The sequence below is a fragment of the Panthera onca genome, chromosome A3 (genome assembly GCF_046562875.1).
Source record: "Panthera onca isolate mPanOnc1 chromosome A3, mPanOnc1 haplotype 2, whole genome shotgun sequence".
NCBI lineage: Eukaryota > Metazoa > Chordata > Mammalia > Carnivora > Felidae > Panthera > Panthera onca.
Window position 1 is genome coordinate 27,263,261 of NC_138341.1, and position 24,587 is coordinate 27,287,847.

The following is a 24,587-nucleotide window of genomic DNA, read 5'->3' on the forward strand; positions in this document are numbered from 1 at the left end:
TTGTGAGTTTCCTTCCAAAAAAGAAAAAGAAAAAGATAATTTTATTTCTTAGTTTATGTGCTATGAATATAACAAACATTGTAGAAAACAGGCCTATATATATATATATGTTTTTGTCTCCTACATAAGCCTCTGGTGTCTGATTACTTAGGAATATAGCAGTTTTCATGATGCCCTACTGTATAGTATTCCATGTTGTAAGAAATGCCATGACATACTTACAACTTGGAACGCAAGAAGAAAACAGTTATTCAGCCCTCTCTTTGCACAGACTGTAAACTTGATTGACAAGCTAATTACGCTGCTGATTTGATTTGTATTTCCAAATGCATACATTAATAGCTGTACTTTTAGGTCAACTGAATAAAATGAGCAAAATCATTAGTAATGGGCTGCCAATTAATTTACAAGTGTTGGGGGAAAGTTTATAAATTTTTCTGCAAGACTCATGGTGGATTTTAATAATAACTTCACACGCCCTTTTCCCAAAGAATTCTGTTTATAAGAGCTTGGAGCCCCTCGTAAAGAGAAGGAAGCGGTGGTTGACTGCTCTCTGCGTGTGGGCACAACACATTTCTGTCTTTTGCACACTTGAAAGCTAGAAGAGATGAGGGCTGTGGCAAGTTTTATCTGATTTCACATCCAAGGAAATGGACTTAAAACCACTTCATAATCTGTTGTAGAAATCAGCATTTCCTCTTTTTCCTGGACCTGTATTCAAGGTTGGAATTTGCCATCAGCTATTGACACTGACTTAGAATCCAGCCTGAATTATGTCAAAGATAGAATGATCTAACAGCCACAATCAAGTGTGAAAGGGGTCTTCTACATTCTCATTGATGTTCTGTGTACATCAGAGTTTTGTTTGCCATTTTGCTTGTTTTCCTTGCCCTAGGAGGAAAGAAAGGGTAGTTGCTTTTCTGATAGAATTTTGTGGAATTCTATTTTAGGAACACTTTTGCTAAGTGGCGTATTAATCTAGTCCTTACAGTCAATCTGACCCTGCCAAAGTAAGTATATAGGGCACTATTGTGAAAATAACGCCTTAAACTTTCCTAATTAATTGTGCACCAACTGCAAAACAAAGGTAGGTGTTGACCTTCAGGTCTTATCCTCACTGGCAAATGTTTTCCCTTTGTCCTTGTAGTTCCTTCATATCTAAGAAGTGTTCTAATGAAAATATTTCATTGAAATTAATCTAAGTAATTGTCACGGCAGTAGTCAGCTTTTTATTTGATATAGCATAAAATAAAAACTATTAATAAGTCCTGACTGGATCATACACAGTAACTGAACTCTGCAGCATATGGTAGAGAAGAGATTAGACCACTTTACAAGCCTACTCTCAAAATACTGACCTTTTTTTAAGTTTTATTTATTTATTTTGGGAGAGAAGGTGGGGGAGGAGCAGAGAGAGAGGTAGAGAGAGACAATCCTGAGCAGACTCTGCACTGTCACCACAGAACCAGATGTAGGCTCAAACCTATGAACTGTGAGATCATGACTTGAGCCAAAATCAAGAGTCAGACTTAAGCAACCGAGCCACCCAGGCGCCCCCAAATACAGTACTTCTAAAAGCTTTTAAAAGCGCAGTCTTGTTCATAGGCTATAAATCTGATGGGATTAAATCATTTATAGTATTATCTGAAAGTAAGTGAATTTTGTTCTCATCGTTTGTATTCTCTCATATCACTTTGTCTTTTATCACAGAGGGTTAAACTGAGTCTGTTGGAAAATATATTCCTCTAGAACACACATGAGCCAGGACTAGAACCGAGCCTTGAAATTCTTGGGGCGCCTGGGTGGCGCAGTCGGTTAAGCGTCCGACTTCAGCCAGGTCACGATCTCGCGGTCCGTGAGTTCGAGCCCCGCGTCAGGCTCTGGGCTGATGGCTCGGAGCCTGGAGCCTGTTTCCGATTCTGTGTCTCCCTCTCTCTCTGCCCCTCCCCCGTTCATGCTCTGTCTCTCTCTGTCCCAAAAATAAATAAAAAACGTTGAAAAAAAAAATTAAAAAAAAAAAAAAAAAAAAAGAAATTCTTCCCCAAGGCTTAGCTGGCACTCATTGTTTCATTCAAAGTCCTATATTTGCAGCATTTTAAGTAGACTTTCAGTAACAAAAGGTTATTTTAGAGATTTGGGGTTATTGCAGTGTTTTCCTGGTTATTATACTCTGTCTTGTACTGTTCAGAAAAGATTGGGGCATTGTTGATTCAAATAACCACCTAAGAGTTAAATATTTTGTGTGGCCCCACATCTCTGGTCAAATGTTGGGGAAAATTTTCATTGATTTAAGTAGGTGTTATAGCTCACATAGAATGGGCCTATGTTTGGCAAGAAAGCAGATATGGAAACTCTTCTCACGGCCAAATTTATAGGAGTATAGCAATTGGTTTAACGTAAAAGAAAATGATTTTGACAGATTTACACTCTTGGGGTGTGTTAGAAATGTATCAAAATTCCGGATTCCAGTGCATTTTTATCTTGAAGTGGAAGGACCCACACCTGAAGCAGAAGGCCGTTTTGTGTAAATGAAATGCTGCTGGCACCCCCCCCCACCCCACCCCCACCCCCGTCTATCTCTTCATTATTGTGTTTTCCGCTCTGTTGTGATACTGATCTGGTGTGTCCTAGAGGGCCCCCCTTTCACTCTCTCCACTCTCTTTAGACTTAGATGATGATCAACCCAAAGAAGAAAAGAAAGAATGCTACTATAATCTAAACGATGCCAGTCTCTGCGATAATGTGCTGGCCCCCAATGTCACCAAACAAGAGTGCTGCTGTACCTCCGGTGCCGGCTGGGGAGACAACTGTGAGATCTTCCCTTGCCCTGTCGTGGGGACTGGTAAGGACCAGCTGAGCAGTGTGTTCACACTTGGGTTGGGTCCCGTGGTGTCCAGGGCCTTGGAAGCTTCTCATTTTGGTTGCTGCATTGAAGCCTTGAAAGGATGACATTGACTGGTACCTGCCGTAGTGGCATTGAGATGAGATTACCGTACAGTACGTTTTCATTCAGAGCTGGAGCCATCCCCCTCATCCCACCTCAAAATGAATTCTTAAACTTAACATCAGTCCATCGCAGAATACACTATTACAGTATGGTTCCATATGATATTTTGGCAGAAAGGCAATTCGGTTTTATTCCATTTTTAAGTTAAAACCTGTCTTTTTTAGCTAAAACTGATCCCGCATTATCCGTAGCTAGAGCTTGCATATTTAGGCTAAGATCTTGCCTGACTGGAATCTTATTCAACCTTTAAAATGCTAGAAACCACAGTAATGGAGAAGTAAGTCATAACATCAGTCAAAACGTTGGTAAATGAGAAGTGCATGAACTAGGAGGGTTTTTTTTTTTTTAATTACAAGTAAAAAATTTTAAAGTCATTAGATCTATTCGCACCTAATCCATAATTTTGGAAATTATACTGAATTTATTTGTCCAGAATAGATGACAAGAGTTGCCTTAAAGTTAATGGAGTCTGGGGGAAAAAAAACCAAAAACTGAATTTCAAAATTTAAAACACACATTAATGGAGAACGTTTATTTTTTTCTCTTTTTAACTGTTTTTTTTTTTTTTTTTTTTTTTTTTTTTTTTTTTTTTTTTTTTTGGTCTCTCTGAAATCAGCTGAATTCGCTGAAATGTGTCCTAGAGGGAAAGGCTTTGTCCCCACTGGAGAATCCTCTTATGATGCTGGTGATGAGAACTATAAAGGTCAGAATCAAACAGAAATGAATTTGTAACACGTGTGCATATCAGCATTCCGGTGAAAGCATGGCTTGGGCTCCACAGAGTTATAGCTCTTCTCATCATAGAAACTGATTAGAAAGCCTTTAATTCTTCTAGGGGAAGGCGCCTGTCAACTCTGGGCAGCGTTTGGTCTTGGGAGTTAGAATACTTAAGACCACGCAGCCCTGGGATGTCATGTGACCCTCCTGAGTTTCCATCTCTTCATCTTGGAGATAAGAATGATGTCTCAAGGGTTATCGTGAGGATTAAATGAGATAATATACTAGAAATACTTAAAACTCTGTACCTAGGAGGTGCCTAATAAATTTTAATAAATTTATGCTTTTATTCCAGAGGTATATTATAAATAATACAAGCTAAGACCATATAATTTTGACCATCATTATATTGGTCTTTGTGGTCATCAACAAAGCTAAGATTCTTGACTTTTTTTTAGAACTCATCCTACTATTTGCTAAGATGCTTTGACTAATGGCTACCGATTCATCATAAGGAATCGAAAAGAAGAAAACTAAAGTAAATGTGTTTTGTGTATTTAATGCTGGTAATCTATAATTCTGAAATAAATGCACAATCTTTTTATTTTGGTGAAATTTAAGCCACATCTATGAGTATTTCCTTGTTAACTACTCACTTTTGACATTTCCATGATAGAGATATTATGACCTCTTATATACACTATGGGGTTTTTTTCTTCCCTTTATAGTCTAATACTGAAAACTGCTAAGTGGCTAGAAAACAGACTAAACAGTTTTATTGTCCATCCGTTTTTGAGAACTACCGTTTTAATGATACTCAGTAGCTGGATAAGAAATTCCATATGTGCTTTTTAAATAAATCTATGATTCAGTCCAATTAAATAACAAGAAGCCTTGATTTGTAGTATGTGTTTAATAGTTTTCAAGTTCACAAATATCATACTTTGTTTTTGCAGGCATATAGTTAAATCTCACTTCATATTATGGAACAGAGCCCTGATTTTACCATAAAGTCGCCCTCTCTTTCATATAAAAATAAGTTCCTCCTCACCCTGTCTTAGCAGTGCTGTAAATGGTTGGAATATTAGTTGCAGATCCAAACAGCTATGTATTATGGACTTGACTTTGCCATTTTCCAGCTGTGTAACTTTGAGTGATTCATCCATGAAGCCTATGATTTTTTTTTTATGATATGACATTTGCTCTAAAATGCTAGAACTGATGGTAATAATAATAGCAATGAAAGCAAGGGATAAACACTTTTTGAGAGTCTGTGGAATCTTCTTCATGGATTTTCTCATTTAATTGCTTTATTCCTGTCAGGCAGATGTTCCTATTGTCCCCAACTTACCACAGTAAACTGAGGTTTGCAGACAGATGGTGAGCACTTTACGTTCTGTGGAGAAATGGGCCTTCCAAGACCTTCAGAACTTGTGCTTCCATTAGCTGGTCATTATCACCGAGACAGACTCATCAAGTTCCATCAAACTCTTCGTGGGGATTTTTCTTCATCCCATTTAGTTCATGAGCCAACATACACATTTAGAGAAAGGCACATTTCTTAAAAGGTATATTCTTGAGAAAATACTGTTGGCTGCATTGTGAAGTTCATAAACTATTTCATTGGATAGGAGGTAGTGACCCAGAAATTATATTTACAAAAAGACCTCCTCCAATAATGTTTTGGACATTGTTCCCCAAATGTCACAGATTCTGTTTCTACATCTGTGAGTTAGGCTTAACTTTAAGAATTTTCTCCTGTTGTATCTGAAGATTCTTTGGACTATGAATATTATAATATCTAAGTCAACTGAAGCCCAGTATTCGTTAGACTGTTTTTAACTCAAAGACCAAAGCTCAGTCTTCTCTTTCACCATTTTGCCCCCCATAGATGCAGATGAATGCCTGCTCTTTGGGCAAGAAATCTGCAAAAATGGCTTCTGTCTGAACACTCAGCCTGGTTATGAATGCTACTGTAAGCAGGGGACATACTATGATCCCGTCAAATTGCAGTGCTTTGGTAAGTATTAGGAGGATACAGGGTGCTCTGAAAATATACAGATGGAAAAAAATAAGTGATGCTGTGTAGTCAAAAAAATTGCTTTGCATCTAAGTCACATGTTGGAAAGACCTGTAAATGGTTTATGGATCTTTTTTTTGAGCAAGATTTAAGAAAATAAAAAAACCTCCTTCCTACTTTTGGAACAGATTTCAAGCAAAGAGTTAATATTCAATGTGGAATTATAATTCAGGTCACTGGTTTAACTGAAGTGTTCTTTCGGTCTGGGGAGCCTCCTGTTTCATCACTCATACCATGCAAGTGAAAGTCATTTTTAAATACTGACCCAGACTTTAAGGCTTAAGCAGAAAACCATATACACTAGACAGAAAAACATAGCAAAAGGAAATAGTTTTAAAACTATCATAAAGAGGCATTTTATCTTAAATTTCTAAGCATATCCTGTTCCTAAATGTTTTCTTTCTTTCTTTAATGTCAGCAGCAGCAGGGAAACATTATTGTTCCAATCAATACAACTTAATATTTTTATAGCCAAAGCTGTTCTCTTTTGGATGATGATGTGTAGTTAATTAAAATGTGGCAGCCTCTGTAATCTAGACTCAATTTAGCAGTGTATAAAGTTTGGTGAGTGTATGAGGTACAACTGATTGTTGATTTTCTTTAATTTTTTTTCTTTTAAGATATGGATGAATGTCAGGACCCCAATAGTTGTATTGATGGCCAATGTGTTAATACAGAAGGCTCTTATAACTGCTTCTGTACCCATCCAATGGTCCTGGATGCTTCAGAAAAAAGATGTATACGACCAACTGAATCACATGGTATGTTTGGATGTGAGATGCAAGTCTCTGTCCAAATAAATGTCAAGGTTTTCCTTTTGACTGAACTGTGAGCTACTGGGAAATAGAAAAATTGACTCCTTGGGTATTTTGGAGTAATTAAAATGAGATGCTAAAAATAATAAGAGAGAAGGGGTGCCTGGGTGGCTTAGTCAGTTAAGCATCTGACTTCAGCTCAGGTCATAATCTCACAGTTGGTGAGTTCAAGCCCCTCATGGAGCTCTGCACTGACTGAGCAGAGCCTGCTTTGGATCCTCTGTCTCCCTCTTTCTCTGCCCCTCCCCTTCTCTCTCTCTCTGGCTCTCTCTTAAAAATAGATGAACAGTTTTTAAAAATGAGAGAGAATAAGAAGAAAAATAATAAGATGCATAACAGTATGTAGGAGATTCAGTACCCTATACATATTTAATCGCCAAGAGAATATAGATCGGCTGAGCCGATGGCAGAGCTCTTCTGTGCCTGTTCGTCACATTTCACCCTCAAAAGCAACTGAGGAAGATGTGAGTTCAGGAAAAGATAATCAGGTTTGCTTGACTGGACTGAAGGACACAGAAGAGGCTGGGCCCAACAGACCATGGAATCCAACAAGGTGGTGGGGACCCCTGGCGTCCATTGATTGGAATCCCTCTCTGTCGCCAGTGAGATGATGCACCACTCCTAATTGGCTTAATTGAAGTGAAGTGAATTGAAGCATGAAGTGTCACTAGGGCTTTGGTGAATGAATTGAGTGAGAAAGCAAGAATCTGCAAAGTGTTACGTAGAAAGAAATGGTAGGAATTGACAGAAGGGTCAAGGTAAAAAAGGAAAGATTGGGAAATCAGAGATCAGTGCTTTAGGATTATGGACTATAGAAGGAAGAGAGTGCAGTGCTTTCTACAACGATGGGAAGCTGCAGACGGAGGGATTTAATTGGAACATGACGGGCAGGTTGAATTTCAGCTGATGGAATGACACCCTGTTAGAGATGACAGAGGTTTGATCCATGGAAAGACCAGGCTGGCTTCAGACTTTTACTTGGAAGTCAGTCTGAGAAATAGAGATGGAAACTTTGAGACTCGCTGGCTTCCACCGCTGTGTTTATGAAGTAGGAATAACAGTGCAATTGTCATGGAACCATGTTTTCCCTTTCAGAACAAATAGAAGAAACTGATGTCTACCAGGATCTGTGCTGGGAACATCTGAGTGATGAGTATGTGTGTAGCCGGCCTCTTGTTGGCAAGCAGACAACTTACACTGAATGCTGCTGTTTGTATGGAGAGGCCTGGGGTATGCAGTGTGCCCTCTGCCCCATGAAGGATTCAGGTGAGCCCTCACCCAGTTCCTTCTGCCGGAGGCCTTTGGGAACAGGTTCACCTCCCTCCTTTGGATCCTGACTGTTCTTTCACGTCTGTATCTTCATCTTCACTCCTGATTCCTTACTTTCATCAGGGGTGGGGATAGGGGTGTGTGTGTGTAAGAGCAGGGTTGCATAAACATATGGCTCCTGGTTTACCTCCAGTCTAGACCCTGCCATTAATTTTTGAAACCTTCGTTCCCTCCCCAAAGAATGATAAATGACCCAAAGAAACATAATGCAACTTAGCAATTGGTGACATAGATCTTTAGAATTTCTATTTCCCGATACTTCCTTTTTCTCGACAGTCTTTCTCATTTCTAACAGTTTCTACTTAGAGCAAAAAGTATTAGAGGCTATAGAAAGTCTGTCCTGGTTTTTATGACAGCCTCTTTGTGAGAGAGACCAAAAAGGAGTTATAACAATAGAGGAAGAGAGTAGAAAGGAATTGAAATGTATGCAAACAAATGTCCTTTCATTTCAAGTTTAGTTCCGAGGATAAACCTTTGTTCAAATGGGAAATGCAGCATGCTAGGCTCCTGGTTTATCCCTTCTCCTTGTGTTGCGGGAAGACTGAAAGGTGCTGAGTCTGGGCTATTTGGTGACTCCTGGCCTGTGCACTGACTGCTTACTTCTTACCTCTGCCGCCACTTAACTGCTCTTGAAAGGAAAGCCCTTGAAAGTGTTGGGTATATCATTTTGTCTTTAGCTCTGAAATCGAGTTGTTAAAGCTAGAAAGACACCATGTGGGCATAAAGTGAGGGAGTTTATAATGAACAAATTCTCAGAATGGGCAAGAGTAGAAAAAATCCTTGAAAAGAGGAAATGCATTGACTTTCAGTTCACGAGAATGCAACTTTTGAGCTGTTTTATAGCCTTTCAGATTGGCGATAACTTAAAACCAATGTAGCATAAAAAAGAAAATGATTTGAATATGCCTTAAAAGAGAAAAGACTTGCAAAGGATAAAGAGCAAATACATAAAGAAATAGATGGTGATGATAGTAGCCTGGTAGTGGAAAGAGGATGGGTTCTGGGGCCAGACAGGGTGGATCTGGAATCAAGAACTGTCCAATAACTTCACCCAGCACAGCTCGTTTGTACAACAGAGGTGTTTATGCCTATCCTGTTGGGCTGTTGAGGAAGGGGAGGATGTAGGTAGAACAGGGACACAGGGAGTGAATGCTAATGATTATTAGCATTACTATGGCCTCTGTCCCCAGAGGCAGATGCCACAAGGAGAGGAAAGCAAAATCCATAGGAAGGGAGTACACAGGGCCTTGAGACATGTTCTCACAGTGCTCTTATATATGTCAGATCTATTGTACTTAGCCAGTGGTTTTTATGGTTGATTTTTTTTCAAAAATAGACCCCTTCTAAAGAATTAATCAAAGGGGTTCTGTCTCTCTCCACCTACCCCATCACAATTGAACTCTGCTCCTCCTTAGAGATGTTCATTCTTAACAGTTGGGCTTTTTTTTTTTTTTTTAACCATGCAAACCTTTTTCCTACACATTAATTGTTGTTATATAGCTATATTTATATTATTGTCATATATTTACATTAAAGAGCTTATTTAAAACTGAACTCCGTATTGTCGATAAGACATGTTTCGTTTTTTGTTTCACTCTTCAGCATCTCTGAAATGGGAGATATCTTATAATTGATGGCATTGAACAATGGCCACAAGCTGTTTTTTTACATTTTAATAATGTCTGTTATATCAGAATGTATTTTACAATATGGTATCTTGGAATAGAGGAAAGATGATAAATTTTTAAGTGGTTGCACAGACTGTTTTATGGATACATCTACTTTTATTTAGTCACCAGCAGCACTGGACTTTGGGGTTGTTTGTCCCTCCCACTGCTTGCTTCTGTCTTGACTTTCCTTCTACAAACAATGCTGCAAGTGAACTTTCATGTATGTATCTTATATACACCTGTGGGAGTGCCTTAGTACGAAAATTCCTACAAATGAAAATGCTGGGTTGGCAGGTATGTGCACTTTAAACTTACTATATTACTCTGAAAATATTGCGCAAATTTGCACTCCCCGTGGCAGCATTTGAAATGCCTCCTTCCTCAGACCCTTCTACCATTGGATATTCTCAGTCTTTAAAATTGTTTTTATCAGATGGGTGAGAAGCATATTTACATGCACCTCCCTTATTCCTAGGGAATTTGAGTATCTTTTCTTTGTTTATAGGTGATGTGTATTTCTTGGTCAGTGAATTGTTTATCACCTCCTTCACCCATTTTTTGTTGGACTTGGTGTCTTATTAATTTTTAGGAGCTTTGTATATATTCTGTTCACATCCCCAACATTTGGATTATGGTGTATGCTTTTTGTTACAGAAACTCCTTTATAAAGGTTCTGCACATATTTTCATTTTATTCTGTCCCTGTTCTAATAGTATGATTTTAAGTATTTACTGCATATAAGTCTGACAGGCCAATGGCTTTGAAAGTCAAGTTTAATTGACATAGCTTTTGGAAGAATAGTCAAGTATGTTGCTGTTAGAAATGAATTTTAGAATATTGTATCAATTTTCTTTAGCTGAGACTTCATAACATTTTAAAATATAAATTTGAACAAACATGTGAACAAATACATACTGTATAATATTTTTAGTAGAGCATGCGATATCAGGAAAAATATGGTACCCATTGCCAAACTAAAAAATAATTAGCATTGCTAATTATGGTAGCACTATAAAATTACAATAGTTAGCATTTGCAACAATCTTTTAGTTAACATATGCACAGTACTTAGGATAAAATCTCCAAAAAGAATCTCTAGCATATAGTCAACCAAATCTTCAAAATCAGTGGTTTTCCGTCTTTTGTTTTTTAAACAATGGTAGTTTGTCAACTGAATTGTTATTTTAACCTCTAATATAGAAATTCGTTAATCTCAAAGTTGCTGGGGGAACTGGTTGGGAGAATAACTACTTAGTCTCTGCAGGTATCTCTCAGGGACCCCAGGGTTCCAGGGGACACATATTGAAAACTACTGTTCTAAATGTTTTAGTCGGAGGATAGGAATAAGTTAGGCAGCTCAGAAGGAGTGTTTCTGTTATATCCCTAAAATTATGGGCCTAGAACTATACTGAGTTCAGAATAAATCCACAGAGAAGGTCCACAGCAAAGGTTTTCCAGAGGTCCTCTGACCAACTGCCATTGCCTTGATCAGCATCTGACATTCTAGTTATACCCACACCAAACCATCTTCCATGGAGCGTCTCTGCTGGAGTACAGTCACTAAGGGGAGCCAGAGCAGAGAGGTCAGCGTGTAGGCTCTGGAGGCAGGTTGCCTGAGTTTGAATACTGGCTTGGCAACTTCCTATCTAGGCAACCTTTTTCCATTGTCTCCTGGTGCCTCTGTTTCCTCATGTGAAAGTAATTTCACCTGCCTTACAGGGCTGTTTTAAGACTTGAATAAGTTAATACATGAACACCTAGAATAGTCTTTGACACATTTGGAAGATAGCAACAGCTATTGCTACTTACTGCTAAGTGACCCAGATCAAATGCATTTTCAAATGTAGCTGAAATCCAAGGATCTTATAAAGCATACAATTATCTAATAGCATCTGAGCATGAATTAAGGATAGACAAATGCAGAAGTAATTGCTCTCATATAAGCCTTGCTTTTCTAGACAACTGCTTTGCAAATATCAGTGGGCATGTCAGTTCTCTGTACTCCCCAGATCTTATGAAAAAACAGATTCTGGTTTCTAAGTGCAGAAGGTGGGGCAGGATTCTGCATTCGTAGCAAGGAATGCTACTGGTCCTCAGCAAGGATGTTGCATTCCTAGCAAGGATGCTACTGGTCCTCAGACAACACCAGCAAGGTTCTAAAGACACCTAAGAGCATCCACCTTGATTTTGTTAAGCTCACTTTAATACTGTTAGAAACTTTTCAAAGAGGAAACAAAGAATGTGTGAATTTTAAAACATGTTTACTCATAATTTCTGTCCTTGAACCTTTTAAATATGCCGTTCATGGATATCTTGATAGTTGAAAAGGACCACATTGTCTGTTGGTTAATATAAGCCCTGGATGAATCCCAGCCTGTCGGGCACTGAACCTTCCAGTTTCCCTAGTTGCTCAGCGATGCTTTGGGGAACAATTAGTTACTGATGGAAACAGTGCTGGAGGAATTTGAGGAATAAATCGTAGCACTTGTCATCAGCTTTGAGCATTAAAGTGCAGTGTAAAGTAAAGCTTTGGCTCTGGAACAGGCTTTCACACTTCTGGTGCAATAGGTCATGGGCACTAATTCTTGCTAAGGCAGCAACTACATCTGAGAATACTGGTAGTTGGAGGAGGTAGGAGTGGCTTGTTCAATCGTGTTCTCCAAAGTTAGATGGCGTCTTGTGGAGTGGTACCACATGCAGGGGATGGAAGTGGAGGGGGACGGATTATATCAGGACAACTTGACACGAGGAGACCTGCATAGTTGTGCAATCCAGTACATTTCTGGGGCTGCTTAGGATCCATGTTAATCCTCTGCTAAAGTCATGGAGGCCAGACACCAGGCATTCGTAGAGGTTCCAGATGATTGAGGGAGGCCCTGCAACATGACATTGGACAATTTGTTGAAGCCATTGTGCACCGATAGCTTCCCCGTCCTCATCCTCTGGAGGCCTCGGCTCCCATATTCCTGTTCTGGCCTCCTCTCCTTCTCGTTCCTGTGCTCTTGGCTGCTTCCAGCTTTTCAAAGGTTTGAGACAGGGGGGCTGAACTGCTTTGGGAGGACCCTAGAATTTGAGCTCTTTATCATGTTATATCATTCCAGACTCTGGGAGAAAAAGGTGTTTGGAAAACCAAGTCAGGCAAGACAAGTCATTTTATCCGTGTCATAAACAAGACTTAGAGAAACTACAGCTTTAGAGCGAGATGGTAAGATAAGCAAAATGAGAGTTGATGTCTCATCAGCTGTCCATCACAGTCTAGCACACTGGCGGGCATACTGACAGTATGTATTTGATGAATTCAGGGACTAAAGTAGGGCAGTTATTCTTGGTAAATAGAACTTAGTGATACCTTGCACTTAAGTAAAATGAACTTTTAATGTTTTTATTGCTACTCTTGAAAGCATAAGCTTCAATTTTCTGGAAAATGTGCCTATGAATTACAAGATATGTAGGATGCCGTTATCGCATGGAAATAAGAACCCACTAACCCACATGGGAAAGAAAAAGACACACTTGAAGTGAAGACACACTTGACTACTGGAATCTAAGATTCCCAGGGCTCCCAGTGTCTGTGGCTTTCTTGTTCAAATAATTAGACTTCTGTTAAGTAAATTATTGAAATAATTAGACCTACTGTAAGTAAATTGAACATAAAGACTTAAAGTCTTGATCTAAAACTTTGAAGTTAAGAGGAAATTCGACAGGACCCTTAGTGTGTTGGGAGAGTGCCACCTATTGGTGGTATGACGTACTGCACCACAGTGTTGGACCCTCTACGGTTACTCTTAATGAAAGTCAGGTGTACAAAGGTGAGAGTAGTTAAAACTCGAAGGAAACTAGTGCCACAAAAGAAATTGGCACATGTTAAAAAAAATTGTAAAACACTAATATTGATCAAAATTCAGAGGAATGGTCCTCTCATTTTTGCTGAGAGAACAGTTGGAAGATACAAATACATAGAAACAGTTGATGCAGAAATTCTGATTCTGGGGATATGGATTATGCTTGTACTTGAGTGCCAAGGGGAAACTGTAATCATTACAGCTTGAAGAAAAATTTGAAATCAATTCTGTCATTAGAGAATTTGTTAACTGTTACATGCAAGATGCAATTAGGAAAAAGAACCATGTTTGAAATGCAATCTTAAATTATTTATAGTTTGCCTGTTTTCAGCTTTAGTTAAATTACTTACATATTCCTTCCTTCATTTCATTATTTACTTCACACCTGCTATGCACTGTCCAACAAATTTTGGAACAGATGTACAGGTTGTATTTACATGAAATGTAAATTTTGATTCTGCAAAATTAACATAGTGTACAGTTACATTACTAAATTAGAATTGTTTTTTTCCCTAATTGTTGCATCTAAAACATGCACGTGATACCCTTGATTCCCTTATTTAATAAATGCGCTATTTGTTGCAACAGCAAATGTTTTGATACTTCGCAATAGCTTATCTACCCCCAATATTTTCATATGGTTTTGCAAAAGTGACAGACTTTGGAATCTGTGTTCGAACAGTTGAGCTAGTGATTTCTTCCATATCCATGCACAGCTCTTACATGTTCCCAAATATCTCCATATAAGAAGTTTCATAATACCCTTGGAGGTGTGAAGGAAGACGGGGATTTGAGTCATGGACTGAACTTGAAAAAATATTGTAACTGGGCAGTGGTTGCAAAAGGCCTTTCAGCAGTCATGGCTTAAAGGCTTTTCCAAGAAATATGTTTCCAAAGAATGTTAATAATAACTTTGGAACATCCTACATGTGAGGCACAGTGAGTGGTCACTGCCTTTGGTTGAGGCAGTCCAGGGATCTTGTTCTGTTTCTGGCACTGCTTCTGTCGATTGCACTGGACAAGTTACTTCAGTTTCCTTTATCCAAAGTTGAGAACTCTTGTGAGGTTATGGTAATTAATACTCTCTGAGTACAAAAGCATTTATCATTTTGATCATAGATCCTGAATATTATGATTAAAGGAAGTGTAGCTGTTAATAAATTATAGTGGAGCATTAAAATCACACTGGAAAGATATAAAAGGCCTCCTAGATTGTCTGGCTACCATGCCTGTACACGTAATGTATACCGTGTATATGTAGAGTGGTAAGTGGTCCAGTGCTTTGGGACGTAATTCTTCGTATCCATGGAGCTAAATCAAATTGGATACTGTACGGAATGGCAAGTAAGCCATTTATGTGGTTTCTTATCAAAAGGATTGGTTTACTTAGAAAGCTTCCTCTTACTCCCTCCAAAAAGCAGTGAAAATACTTTTGTTACTATAAAAGGACAACTGGAAAATAAAATTTAGTAGTGAATTATGCACATGCAGCTTTGTGATTTAGTCCTTACGTTAGTCTCCTCGCATGTAAAATGGCAGTTAGCAACAATAGGTCATTTGAGGGTTAAATGTGATAAATGCGTGTGAGATGCTTGGATTACAGTACATGCTTTGTAGGTGTTAGCAAATCAAATCCTATTCCAGGAAATGAGTTGAGCTAATGATTATTCCATGGTAGAAGTCTTTTTTGAAAGGAGGCGTGAGTTAAAGACAATGAAGAAGTGGAAGAGTGTTTAGGGACTAACGCAGAGTTAGACAGCTCTGCAGGACCCGAGTGAAGCTGCCTCTTCTGTGCCCCTCCGGACTCCAGAGCCACGAGTGTCCGCTAAGGGGGGCTTTATGGCTGGAAAGGACCATTTAATGTTGGCTTTTAAATGAACATTCGGTGTATTCAATTTATCAATTTTTTAAATAGAAAAAACAAAATAATGTATTTTATGTTTATAAAGAGTATAATCTATGAATGTTCAAAGAGAGATTTTCCTAAGAATTTAAGTCCAACTTACACATTTTGTCATTCTACTTATAAGTCCAATATTTTTAATATAAAATATTGATTTTTATTTTGTGATGAATGTTTAAATATAGCAAGGAACAGATAAAATTTTCCTTGAGAGTGACTTCTGTATCAAAACTGTATTAATTAAATCTCTGAACACTTTGGTCTCCATTTATAAATTTTATGGGGCATCTGGGTGGCTCAGTCATTAAGCATATGACTTTGGCGCAGGTCGTGATCTCACAATTTGTGACTTCAGTCCCCACATCAGGTGAGCTGGAGTCCTACTTTTCTCTCTCTCTCTCTTTCTCTCTCTCTCTCTCTCTCTCTCCCCCTCCCTCCCTCCCTCCCTCCCTCCCTCTCTCCCTCTCTCCCTTTCTTCCTCTCTCTCTCTCCCTCTCCCTCTCTCTCTCTCTCTCTCTCTCTCTCTCCCTCTCCCTCTCCCTCTCCCTCTCCCTCTCCCTCTCCCTCTCCCTCTCCCTCTCCCTCTCCCTCTCTCTCTCTCCCTCTCCCTCTCTCTCTCTCCCTCTCCCTCTCTCTCTCTCCCTCTCCCTCTCTCTCCCTCTCTCTCCCCCTCTCTCCCCCCTCCCCCTCTCTCCCTCTCTCTCTCTCTCTCTCTCTCTCTCTCTCTCTCCCCCTCCCTCCCTCCCTCTTCTCTCTCTCTCCCCCCCTTCTCTCTCTCTCTGCCCCTTGTGGGATTCTCTCTCTCTCCTCTCTCTGTATCTCTCGCTGTCTCTCTCTGCTACCCGCTCACTTGTGCCCTTTCTCGCTCTCAAAAAAAAATATTAATTTTATGTATTTATTTTCTCTCCAGCACTCTATATACTCAAAAGGGCAGCCCACAGTCCTAATAAGTATTTTCTTCTTCTTTTTTTAAAGTTTATTTATTTATTTTGAGAGAGAGAGGGCATGCATACACATGCCTGTGTCAGGGGAAGGAAAGAATCCCAAGCAGGCACCACACTCAATGCAGAGCCCAACACGGGGCTCGATCTCACAAACCATGAGATCACAACCTGAGCTGAAATCAAAGAGTTGGTCACTTAACCGACTGAACCACCCAGGCGCCTCAGCATTTTCTTCTTAAGCGCTTAAGCAGCTCTTCTAAATCTTAATAAATCAGACTTAAGATGCAGCAAATTGAATTTTTAATAAATTCAAATACTGTTTACCAACCTGATCAAGTCCTCTTAATACTCATTCAACACAAATCCTAATCGAAAGTCTGCTTTATTTCAAAGTAAAATCCCAAGGTCTGTCTGTGATATGGTTCTTACAAACATAAACATATGAAATAACAAAAACCTCATTCTAAAACCTTCATAGTAAAGTTACTATTCTAGACTTAATATACATCATTAATAGAGTTTCCATCTCAGGCCAGCTGAGGTCACTGGGTGGAAAAATTCATGACTGTGATGGTCAGTTATTGGAGAACGAACACCAGGGATGTGTGTGCTCAGGTGTGAGTCTGAACATCCATGCATGAGATGATGGGCACGTCCCGTCACTCCCATGTCAGCAGGGGACCACAAGTGCTTCTCATGTTATTACTTTTATTTGAAAAATTTTTTTAAATGTTTATTTTTGAGAGACAGAGTGCGAGTGGGGGGGTGGGGTGGGCAGAAAGAGAGGGAGACACAGAATTTGAACCAGGTTCCAGACTCTAAGCTGTCAGCACAGAGCCCACCTTGGGGCTCGAACCCACGAACTGTGAGATCATGATCTGAGCCGAAGTTGGACGCTTAACCAACTGAGCCGCCCAGGTCACCCTCATGTTATTACTTTTATAATCAGTATCTTCCATTATAGGGACTCAAGGGAGTAACAGGGCAGATAAAATTAATATATAAAAGCTTTTCTGGGACTCCTGGGTGGCTCAGTCGGTTGAGCGTCCAACATTGGCTCAGGTCATGATCTCGCGGTTTGTGAGTTCGAGCCCCACATCGGGCTTTGTGCTGACAGCTCGGAACCTGGATCCTGCTTCAGATTCTGTGTCTCCCTCTCTGTCTGCCCCTTTCCCACTCCAACTCGTCTCTCTCTCTCTCTCTCTCTCAAAAATAAAGAAACATTAAAAAAAATGTTAAAGCTTTTCTCCAAGTACACATGACTCCCCTTAAGAATCAGATACTGTCTCCCCAAAGGGATGTGCTCACCCCATCAGGATTCCCTACCACCCTGATGGCTTGAACCAATGATAAACTTCCCTTGTGCCTGTAAGGCAGGCTGGAGTGTTAGGGTTCTTTAGAAAAACTGACCCAATAAAAGAGAGAGCGATTTATTGACTGATTCATTCATTATAAGGAATCGGTTCACATAATTATAGCACCTGATAAATTCAAAATCTGCAGGGTGGGCTGATGACGTGCAAGGTTTGAGGGGAGCCAAGGCTCCAGGTCAGAGGCCTTTAGGCAGGAAGAGCTGATGTTGCAGAAGCCGGAAGACAGTGGACAGTAGATGGAGAATTTTCTCTCAGAGGAAAGACATGCTCTGTTCTCTTCAGTGATCCAGTGAATCAGTAATTCATGAGTGAGTGAGGCCCACTTTATGGAGGGCAATTTGCTTTAACTCAGGTTCACCAATTTAAATGTTACCTTCATCCAGAACACCCTCATAGAAACACTCAGGGTTTGACCAACTATATCAGGGCATCCCATGGCCTAGCCAGGTTGGCGCATGAAATTATCACAAGTGAGATTGTGAAAAAGTTAAATATTTGCAGTTTGTGGGCCATCTGCACTGTAAGGAAGGACATTGGTTTTAATTTCTATCTCCTCCCCTGGCACATGCTAGAGAAGGGCAGGGAGGAGGTAGGATATTTAACACTTAGCCAGGGCCCCCAGCTGGACAGGGCTATGACAGCAGGTCAGGGCCTCTTTAAGCTGTGCAGAAGATACAGGACTTGAGAGAGGGAATAAGCAGGCAGGGATGAGTGACAGGGAAGCCTGCTACAAATAGCAATGTATCAGAGGAAGAATACTAGAAATGAAGCTTTCTAGAATGTGCTTTTTAATTTAAAAAAATTTTTTTAACGTTTTTTATTTATTTTTGAGAGAGACAGAGACAGAGCATGAGTGGGTGAGGGGCAGAGAGAGAGGGAGAAACAGAATTAGAAGCAGCTCCAGGTTCTGAACGGTCAGCACAGAGCCTGACGCGGGGCTCAAACTCACAGACCGTGAGATCGTGACCTGAACTAAAGCTGGACGCTTAACTGACTGAGCCACCCAGGCGCCCCCCTGGAATGTGAGTTTTTAAAACAACCTTGTCAGGGCTCCTGGATGGCTCAGTGGGTTAAGTGTCCGCCTCTTGATTTCTGCTCAGGTCATGATCTCAAGGCTCGTGAGACTGAGATTCTTTCAAGCTTGAGATTCTCTTTCTCCCTCTCTCTCAAACCCTCCCCTGCTCATACTCTCTCTCTCTCAAAGTAAAAAGATAAACTTTCAAAACAGCAACTTTGCCTTTGGCAGGTGCATTAGACAACAAGCGAGCCCCAGGCAAGTCAGGCACCTTCAGGTTAGGATCATATTTTGTAGTCGCTGATTTAAAACATTTTACAAAAGAAACCTGGTTTGCTTTCAGAGTAAGGACAGTTAAAAGGAGGGGGAAAACCCAACCCCAGGATAGGGGAGCACTCCATTTCCTGCTACATTGCCAGAGACAGCACTCTGGAGGCATGTCCTGGAACAAGCTGCAGTTCCCAAACCCAGTTCCCTGGGGTCACAGCCAGTGAGGGTTTGGAACACCAGCTGCAGAGACTTTGCTGTACTGCAAACCAGAGTATTAACTACACCGAGAACTGGTGGAAGCCATGGTCTCCAGGGCTCCAGAACAATTAGAGAACAGTTAAACGCGAGCACGGTTTGAGGATGAGATTGCCAGTTGGTGTCCTGAGCACTTCTGAAATTTTAGTTTGTGAATGGCTTGGACTTCAGGGAGTCACTTGTACTCAGTGCTTATTTTTCCTAAAAGCTGTACTGTATTGAGGTGCTAAGAAAGGATTTGGCCACATTCTTTTTTTTTTTTTTTTATGTTTTATTTTTGAGAGACAGATTACAAGCAGGAGAGGGGCAGAGAGAGAAAGAGAGGGATACATAGAATCAGAAGCAGGCTCCAGGCTCTGAGCTGTCAGCACAGAGCCTGACGCGGGACTCGAACCCACAGACCGTGAGATCATGACCTGAGCTGAAGTCAGACACTTATCCAACTGAGCCACCCAGGCGCCCCGAGGATTTGGCCACATTCTTACATAACCTGTGCTGAATGGAGAGTAAATTTCATTGACTAAAGTCTCACTGATGTCCTCTTAGACGCTTTCTCATTTAGAACCTAAGTAGAGAAATTAAAACGTATGTGTAAAATGAACAATCTGATGACAAAGAACAACACTTTTATTTTTAATTAACAAGCGATTTAATTCATCTCAAAAATAAGATTGTTTTAGCAGTTTACACTTTCTCCCTTGAAATCAGAGCTCACGCATAGACGTTCACTTTCTAGAAGCACCTTTCCAGTGGTTTTACTAGGTGATTTGCTCTTTAGTGGACATTTTACTTTCACATATTGTACATAAACTTTGCTGTTAGGATTTTTTTTTTCCCTCTTCGGTGACAAGAACAATTGAAATGCACTCTAAGAAGAATGAACTGTGATGAGTGGGACTGTGAGAAAATCACTGCCCGTAATTGTTTAAAGCCCCGTTTTATGTTTGAGGTTATGAATTCAAATAACACTGTGCTTATTCTGACCTTTTCTTAATTAAGCTTATGAGACAGCTGTGGCTAGAACAGAGCTGCTGGCTCCCCGTGCCTTTTAAATGCTGACCTCATGGCCAGAGCAGGCAAGCTTGGCAAAATTTAGAGGAAGCTTATCTACTGTCCCTTCATGCAGCACACAGATTGTGCCTCTGATGAATGGGAGAAAAGCATCTAGAAAGTGCTTAGAAAGCTACCACGTTCTTGTCTTTGTGTTGACACAAATCGGCAGGGAGCAGAAGCTGGGGATGCCATTGTTTTTGCTCCCTATCCATAGCTAGTATCCTCACAAAGATTCACTCACTGGGGGGGATTAGGACACAGCATGCCTTCTTTATGCTTCCTTCTGAGATTCAAGTCTCCATGGCAAGCAGAGCTATTGTGAACATTTGTGCTGGTTGTACACTGCTCAACCCTAGAAGATACCATTTACATGGTAATCTGTGAGCACCTACAAAGTATAGCTGAAGAAATCACTTCCCGGAGGAAGTGGTACCAAGACTATATCTGATTCTGAATAGATCCAGAGGGGAAAGTAAAAAAAGTGATTTCAGATTAAGATAAATAGCATTGTATGGGAAAACCATAAAACTGAATTAGAGATCTTAAAATAGTTCAGTGTTCCTTTGTAGTGTCTTATTTCCTATAACTGAGTGGAATAATAATATTGACTGTGTTTAGTGTTAGTTTAATATTCTACTTATTACCTAGAACCTGGTCTTCAAGTAATAATGGATTCAGCTGTATCTTTATCTCATAACCTTGAGATCTATACTTCAGAATATTAATCAAGAGTTTTGAACAAATGTTAATATAGCTTTCTTTGCTTCTAAACTTAAATAAGCAAGGTCAAAATAATATACACTAAAACCCAATTATATTTACCCTTACATTTTAATAGTTTGTTTTAGTAAATGTTACGGTTTGAGAGTCAATCCTGGCTTGCCTTTAGAACTTCTCTAGACCTCCATTTCTTCAGCAGAAAAGTGAATGAGAGACTGACCTCAGGGATATAAGACAGACTGCTTACAATGTGTTAAATTGCATGATTGTCCATCATTCTGAAACCACCCAGGTGAGCTCAGTAGCGGCACCTAGTGGTGATTACCTCCTATTCCCAACCACAAAGTTCCATGACAAATTGTCTTCTCTAGATCCTTCAGCCTAATAGTAAAACTTCTCTTCAGAATCATAAAATATGTAAGCTAGAAAGGATCTCAGAGATCAACTACTGTAGTTTCCTCATTCTATCAGTTAAAAATAGAAAGGTTAGATGAACTCTAGACTTAACATATAAACATTTTTTTCTCCTGTATTATTTTTGTTTCTCTTTTGACTTTTTTTTGAAGTGACATTTAAATAACATAAAATTAAGCATTTTCAAATGAGCACTTCAGGGGCCTCAGTACATCCACCATGTTGTACAATCTCCCCCTTAAGGATGTACTTAGCTCCTGTTTTAAAATAATTCTTACTTGGTTAATGCAAAAATAAAGACAGAAACCATTGTATTCCTGATATATAATAGTAACCTGCTTTTTCTAATTGTTGACTTCTCGGATCATCACTTCAGGGTGATATTTAGAGAACAGGAAAGAAGAAAATAAATTGATATATCTGCCCTGGCAGTTAGAAAATGATAAAGTAGAACGGTTTAGAAAAACTAACACGCTGAACTTTCCTCTTGTTTGCCTGTTTATTGTATTGTTCACTCGTCTCTCTTATCAAACACTAGAGGTTACCTCATTCCCAATTTCCCCAGAGATTGCCTGAATGTAAGACTTAACGTTGTATTTCCAAAGCCCTGGGTATTTAGAAATGGAGAAACCTTTTTCACGCAATCCTTAATAAGAAGTTCATAAGTTATCAATCATTATTTTAGGGTTTTCGTGTGTGGCATGATTTAATGGCATTACAAGTGCATACATTTTGAATCCAGGTTTTAGAAGGCAAAGGGAGCCTCCAGTTTTTGGCATTCATACCCAACAAATCTGTCTCTCCAGTAGAGTCTGGCTAAATAAACAGCAATCTGTTGGAAACGCAGTGAGTGACTGGGTTTGGAAGGGCAGTGTTAGGTGACTGCTGGGGTGGGGAGCTCAGTTGGTCTGTGGCCCATGAGTTTCCTTAGAGCATTAACATTTACAGGAGTCCTGCAGAACGTAAACCTTGCCAAGACTTTAGACTTCATTACTTCCCTGTCCTCGACAAGTACAATTTAATTGAACATTAAGCAATTTGATCTCTTTCACCTAATAAATCGAGCAAATTCAATAAACATAAATCCTGCTAATGATAGAGCTGACCCTGGTGGGGCTGAGCTCATCAGCATTCATGGTTATTGCTCTCCCTGGAATTTGAGTCACAAATGCTTATTGCTGAACTAAGTACTTACCTGGTGCTTAAGGTCTAGGGAATGGATTTCATAATTTTCTTTGCAGGGTTTCTGAAGGGCAGCTGTGGAATCGAACACGGTTTTGCAGATAGACTAAGTCAGGTTAGAATCTCTCACCTAAACTAGGACAAGTTACACTATAAGTCAGAAACAAAAGGAGCTAATTACAATTATTTCAGAGGATGTTCGGAGATTTCAAGGAAAAAAAAAATGTACGCAAAAGCGCACAGCACCTGACATGAGGGAACTTCATGTAGTACATGTTCACTAACTTCCTTTTTTTCCCACTGTTCTTCGGCAGAGATCTACAGTAGCCAGTGTTTACATGCTACTGTGTTTCCCTAAAGCTTTCTTATCCATTATATATGCCCATGACTCTGAGTTACCTCCCTCCTCCTCTTCACCTTATTGGCCTCCACAGATGCCACCTCCAAGGTGAAGCCTTCCCCAGCTCTTCCTGGTGACCTTCTCTGTGGTCCCGATAAGCTACTGTACATCTCACAGTGTATGTACCTTTGTCATAGCGTCATTATAACCTTCCTCTGTCCCCACTCCCACCCTCCCCATAATATTCTGTGTCTGGTTGAATGAATGAGTCAGTCCCTGAATAAAACATTGACTTGCCTTTAATATCACAAAGACAGGTACCCTAATCCTGTTGAGGATGAAACTCAAAAAAATACGTCCAGTCCAAGCAACTAGAAAGTAGAGAAACAACACTAGGACCCGAGGCCTTTGACTGAGTCCATTTTCTTTTTAGAATACCCTGTTCCCTCTCACAGTGCAGCAAGTTTTAATATCTAGGAAGCAGGCTACTGTCTGTTCATTGGACACTGTAGGTAAACGTTTTTTTCTGAAAAGAGCGTAAGTAGAGAGGCACTCAAACAAGTGGCCGACCCACAGGGTGTGGACTGCCAGTGGCATGCTGTCTTTCAGGTTCCTTTATCATCAGTGCTGGATGGTATTTTCTGTAAATGGTTCCCATTTTTCTAATCTCCTAGTTTTTCCCACTTTCAGTCAAAGACAAATGCCCATTGTCCTGCTGGCTGCACAAGCACCAGGATAAATCCTAATTCCATTCTCCCTGTCCTCTTCCTTCATTTCCTGGCTGTGTGTCTGTGTTTTCCAAACACCATCATCAATCAATAAGACGTGTGGAAGTCTGTAAGAAAAACACCTGGTCTCGACATTGGAGCAAAACATGACCCATTTTTCTTAATGCATAAGAATCGGTCCTTGTTTCTTCTGTATTTGAAAATAATGCACTTCAAACGTTGGAGCCCTGAGTTTTTAGCCTTGATGTGTGGAGAATGAAATGCAGTCTCGTCTTCATTTCTAAAAGCAGCTGAATTTAATCTGCCTCAGTCAGAACTAAAACTTCACCTCCCATTGTCCTCACATGCCAGAGTGGCATGGTGACATGTGACTGTCCAGACCAGCCCTGCAGATGTGTCTGTCATCAGGAAGGGAGATTTCCTGCCAGGATATAATGCTGTGCTTCCCATTGCTGCTGACAGCAGAGGCCCCAGACCCAGTGGCTCCAGGGGGTAATTTTTAAACTTTTTTTTTTTTTTCAATTTAAAATTAAAATCAAAGCAGCACCATCTGTCATAAGAATCAGCCATGCCAGGGAAAGGACTGTGATCAATGGCCTGGATCTTGTTGAGACTACTTAGTGACGGTGTCCCACACCGTCTTTTCATAGCTTTGATCAAGAGCTTAGCATTTGTCGTTGGGGAGGTGAAGAATGCATAAGGGGGGGAGGCTTTGAGGTGTGAATATTTCCATTTCCTGTTCATTTCACATTCATATTTGGCCGGATCCTGGATGAACACATTGTAAATTGTGGCTCATACATGGTATTTGCCTCCCAGAGCACAAGCTCTGGTGAGCAAAACTATTCCTTTGTATCGGTCCCCAGACAGCTAGGCGATTAATAGTTGTTGATGTGCCTAAGGGTGTTGTGGAGAAGGAAAAAGACCCTA

General features: G+C 40.1%; 1 protein-coding gene across 9 annotated transcripts in view; it reads left to right on the forward strand.

Annotated features, from left to right (window-relative positions):
* LTBP1 (latent transforming growth factor beta binding protein 1) overlaps window positions 1-24,587 on the forward strand; it is a 401,303-nt gene that overhangs the window by 366,824 nt on the left and 9,892 nt on the right. For all 9 annotated transcript variants that reach the window (XM_060652208.3, XM_060652235.3, XM_060652189.3 and 6 more), the window contains 5 exons: window positions 2,666-2,842; window positions 3,624-3,710; window positions 5,616-5,744; window positions 6,425-6,565; window positions 7,715-7,885. In XM_060652208.3, the coding sequence (XP_060508191.1) occupies window positions 2,666-2,842; window positions 3,624-3,710; window positions 5,616-5,744; window positions 6,425-6,565; window positions 7,715-7,885 (705 nt within the window). The remainder of the gene's footprint in view (window positions 1-2,665; window positions 2,843-3,623; window positions 3,711-5,615; window positions 5,745-6,424; window positions 6,566-7,714; window positions 7,886-24,587) is intronic.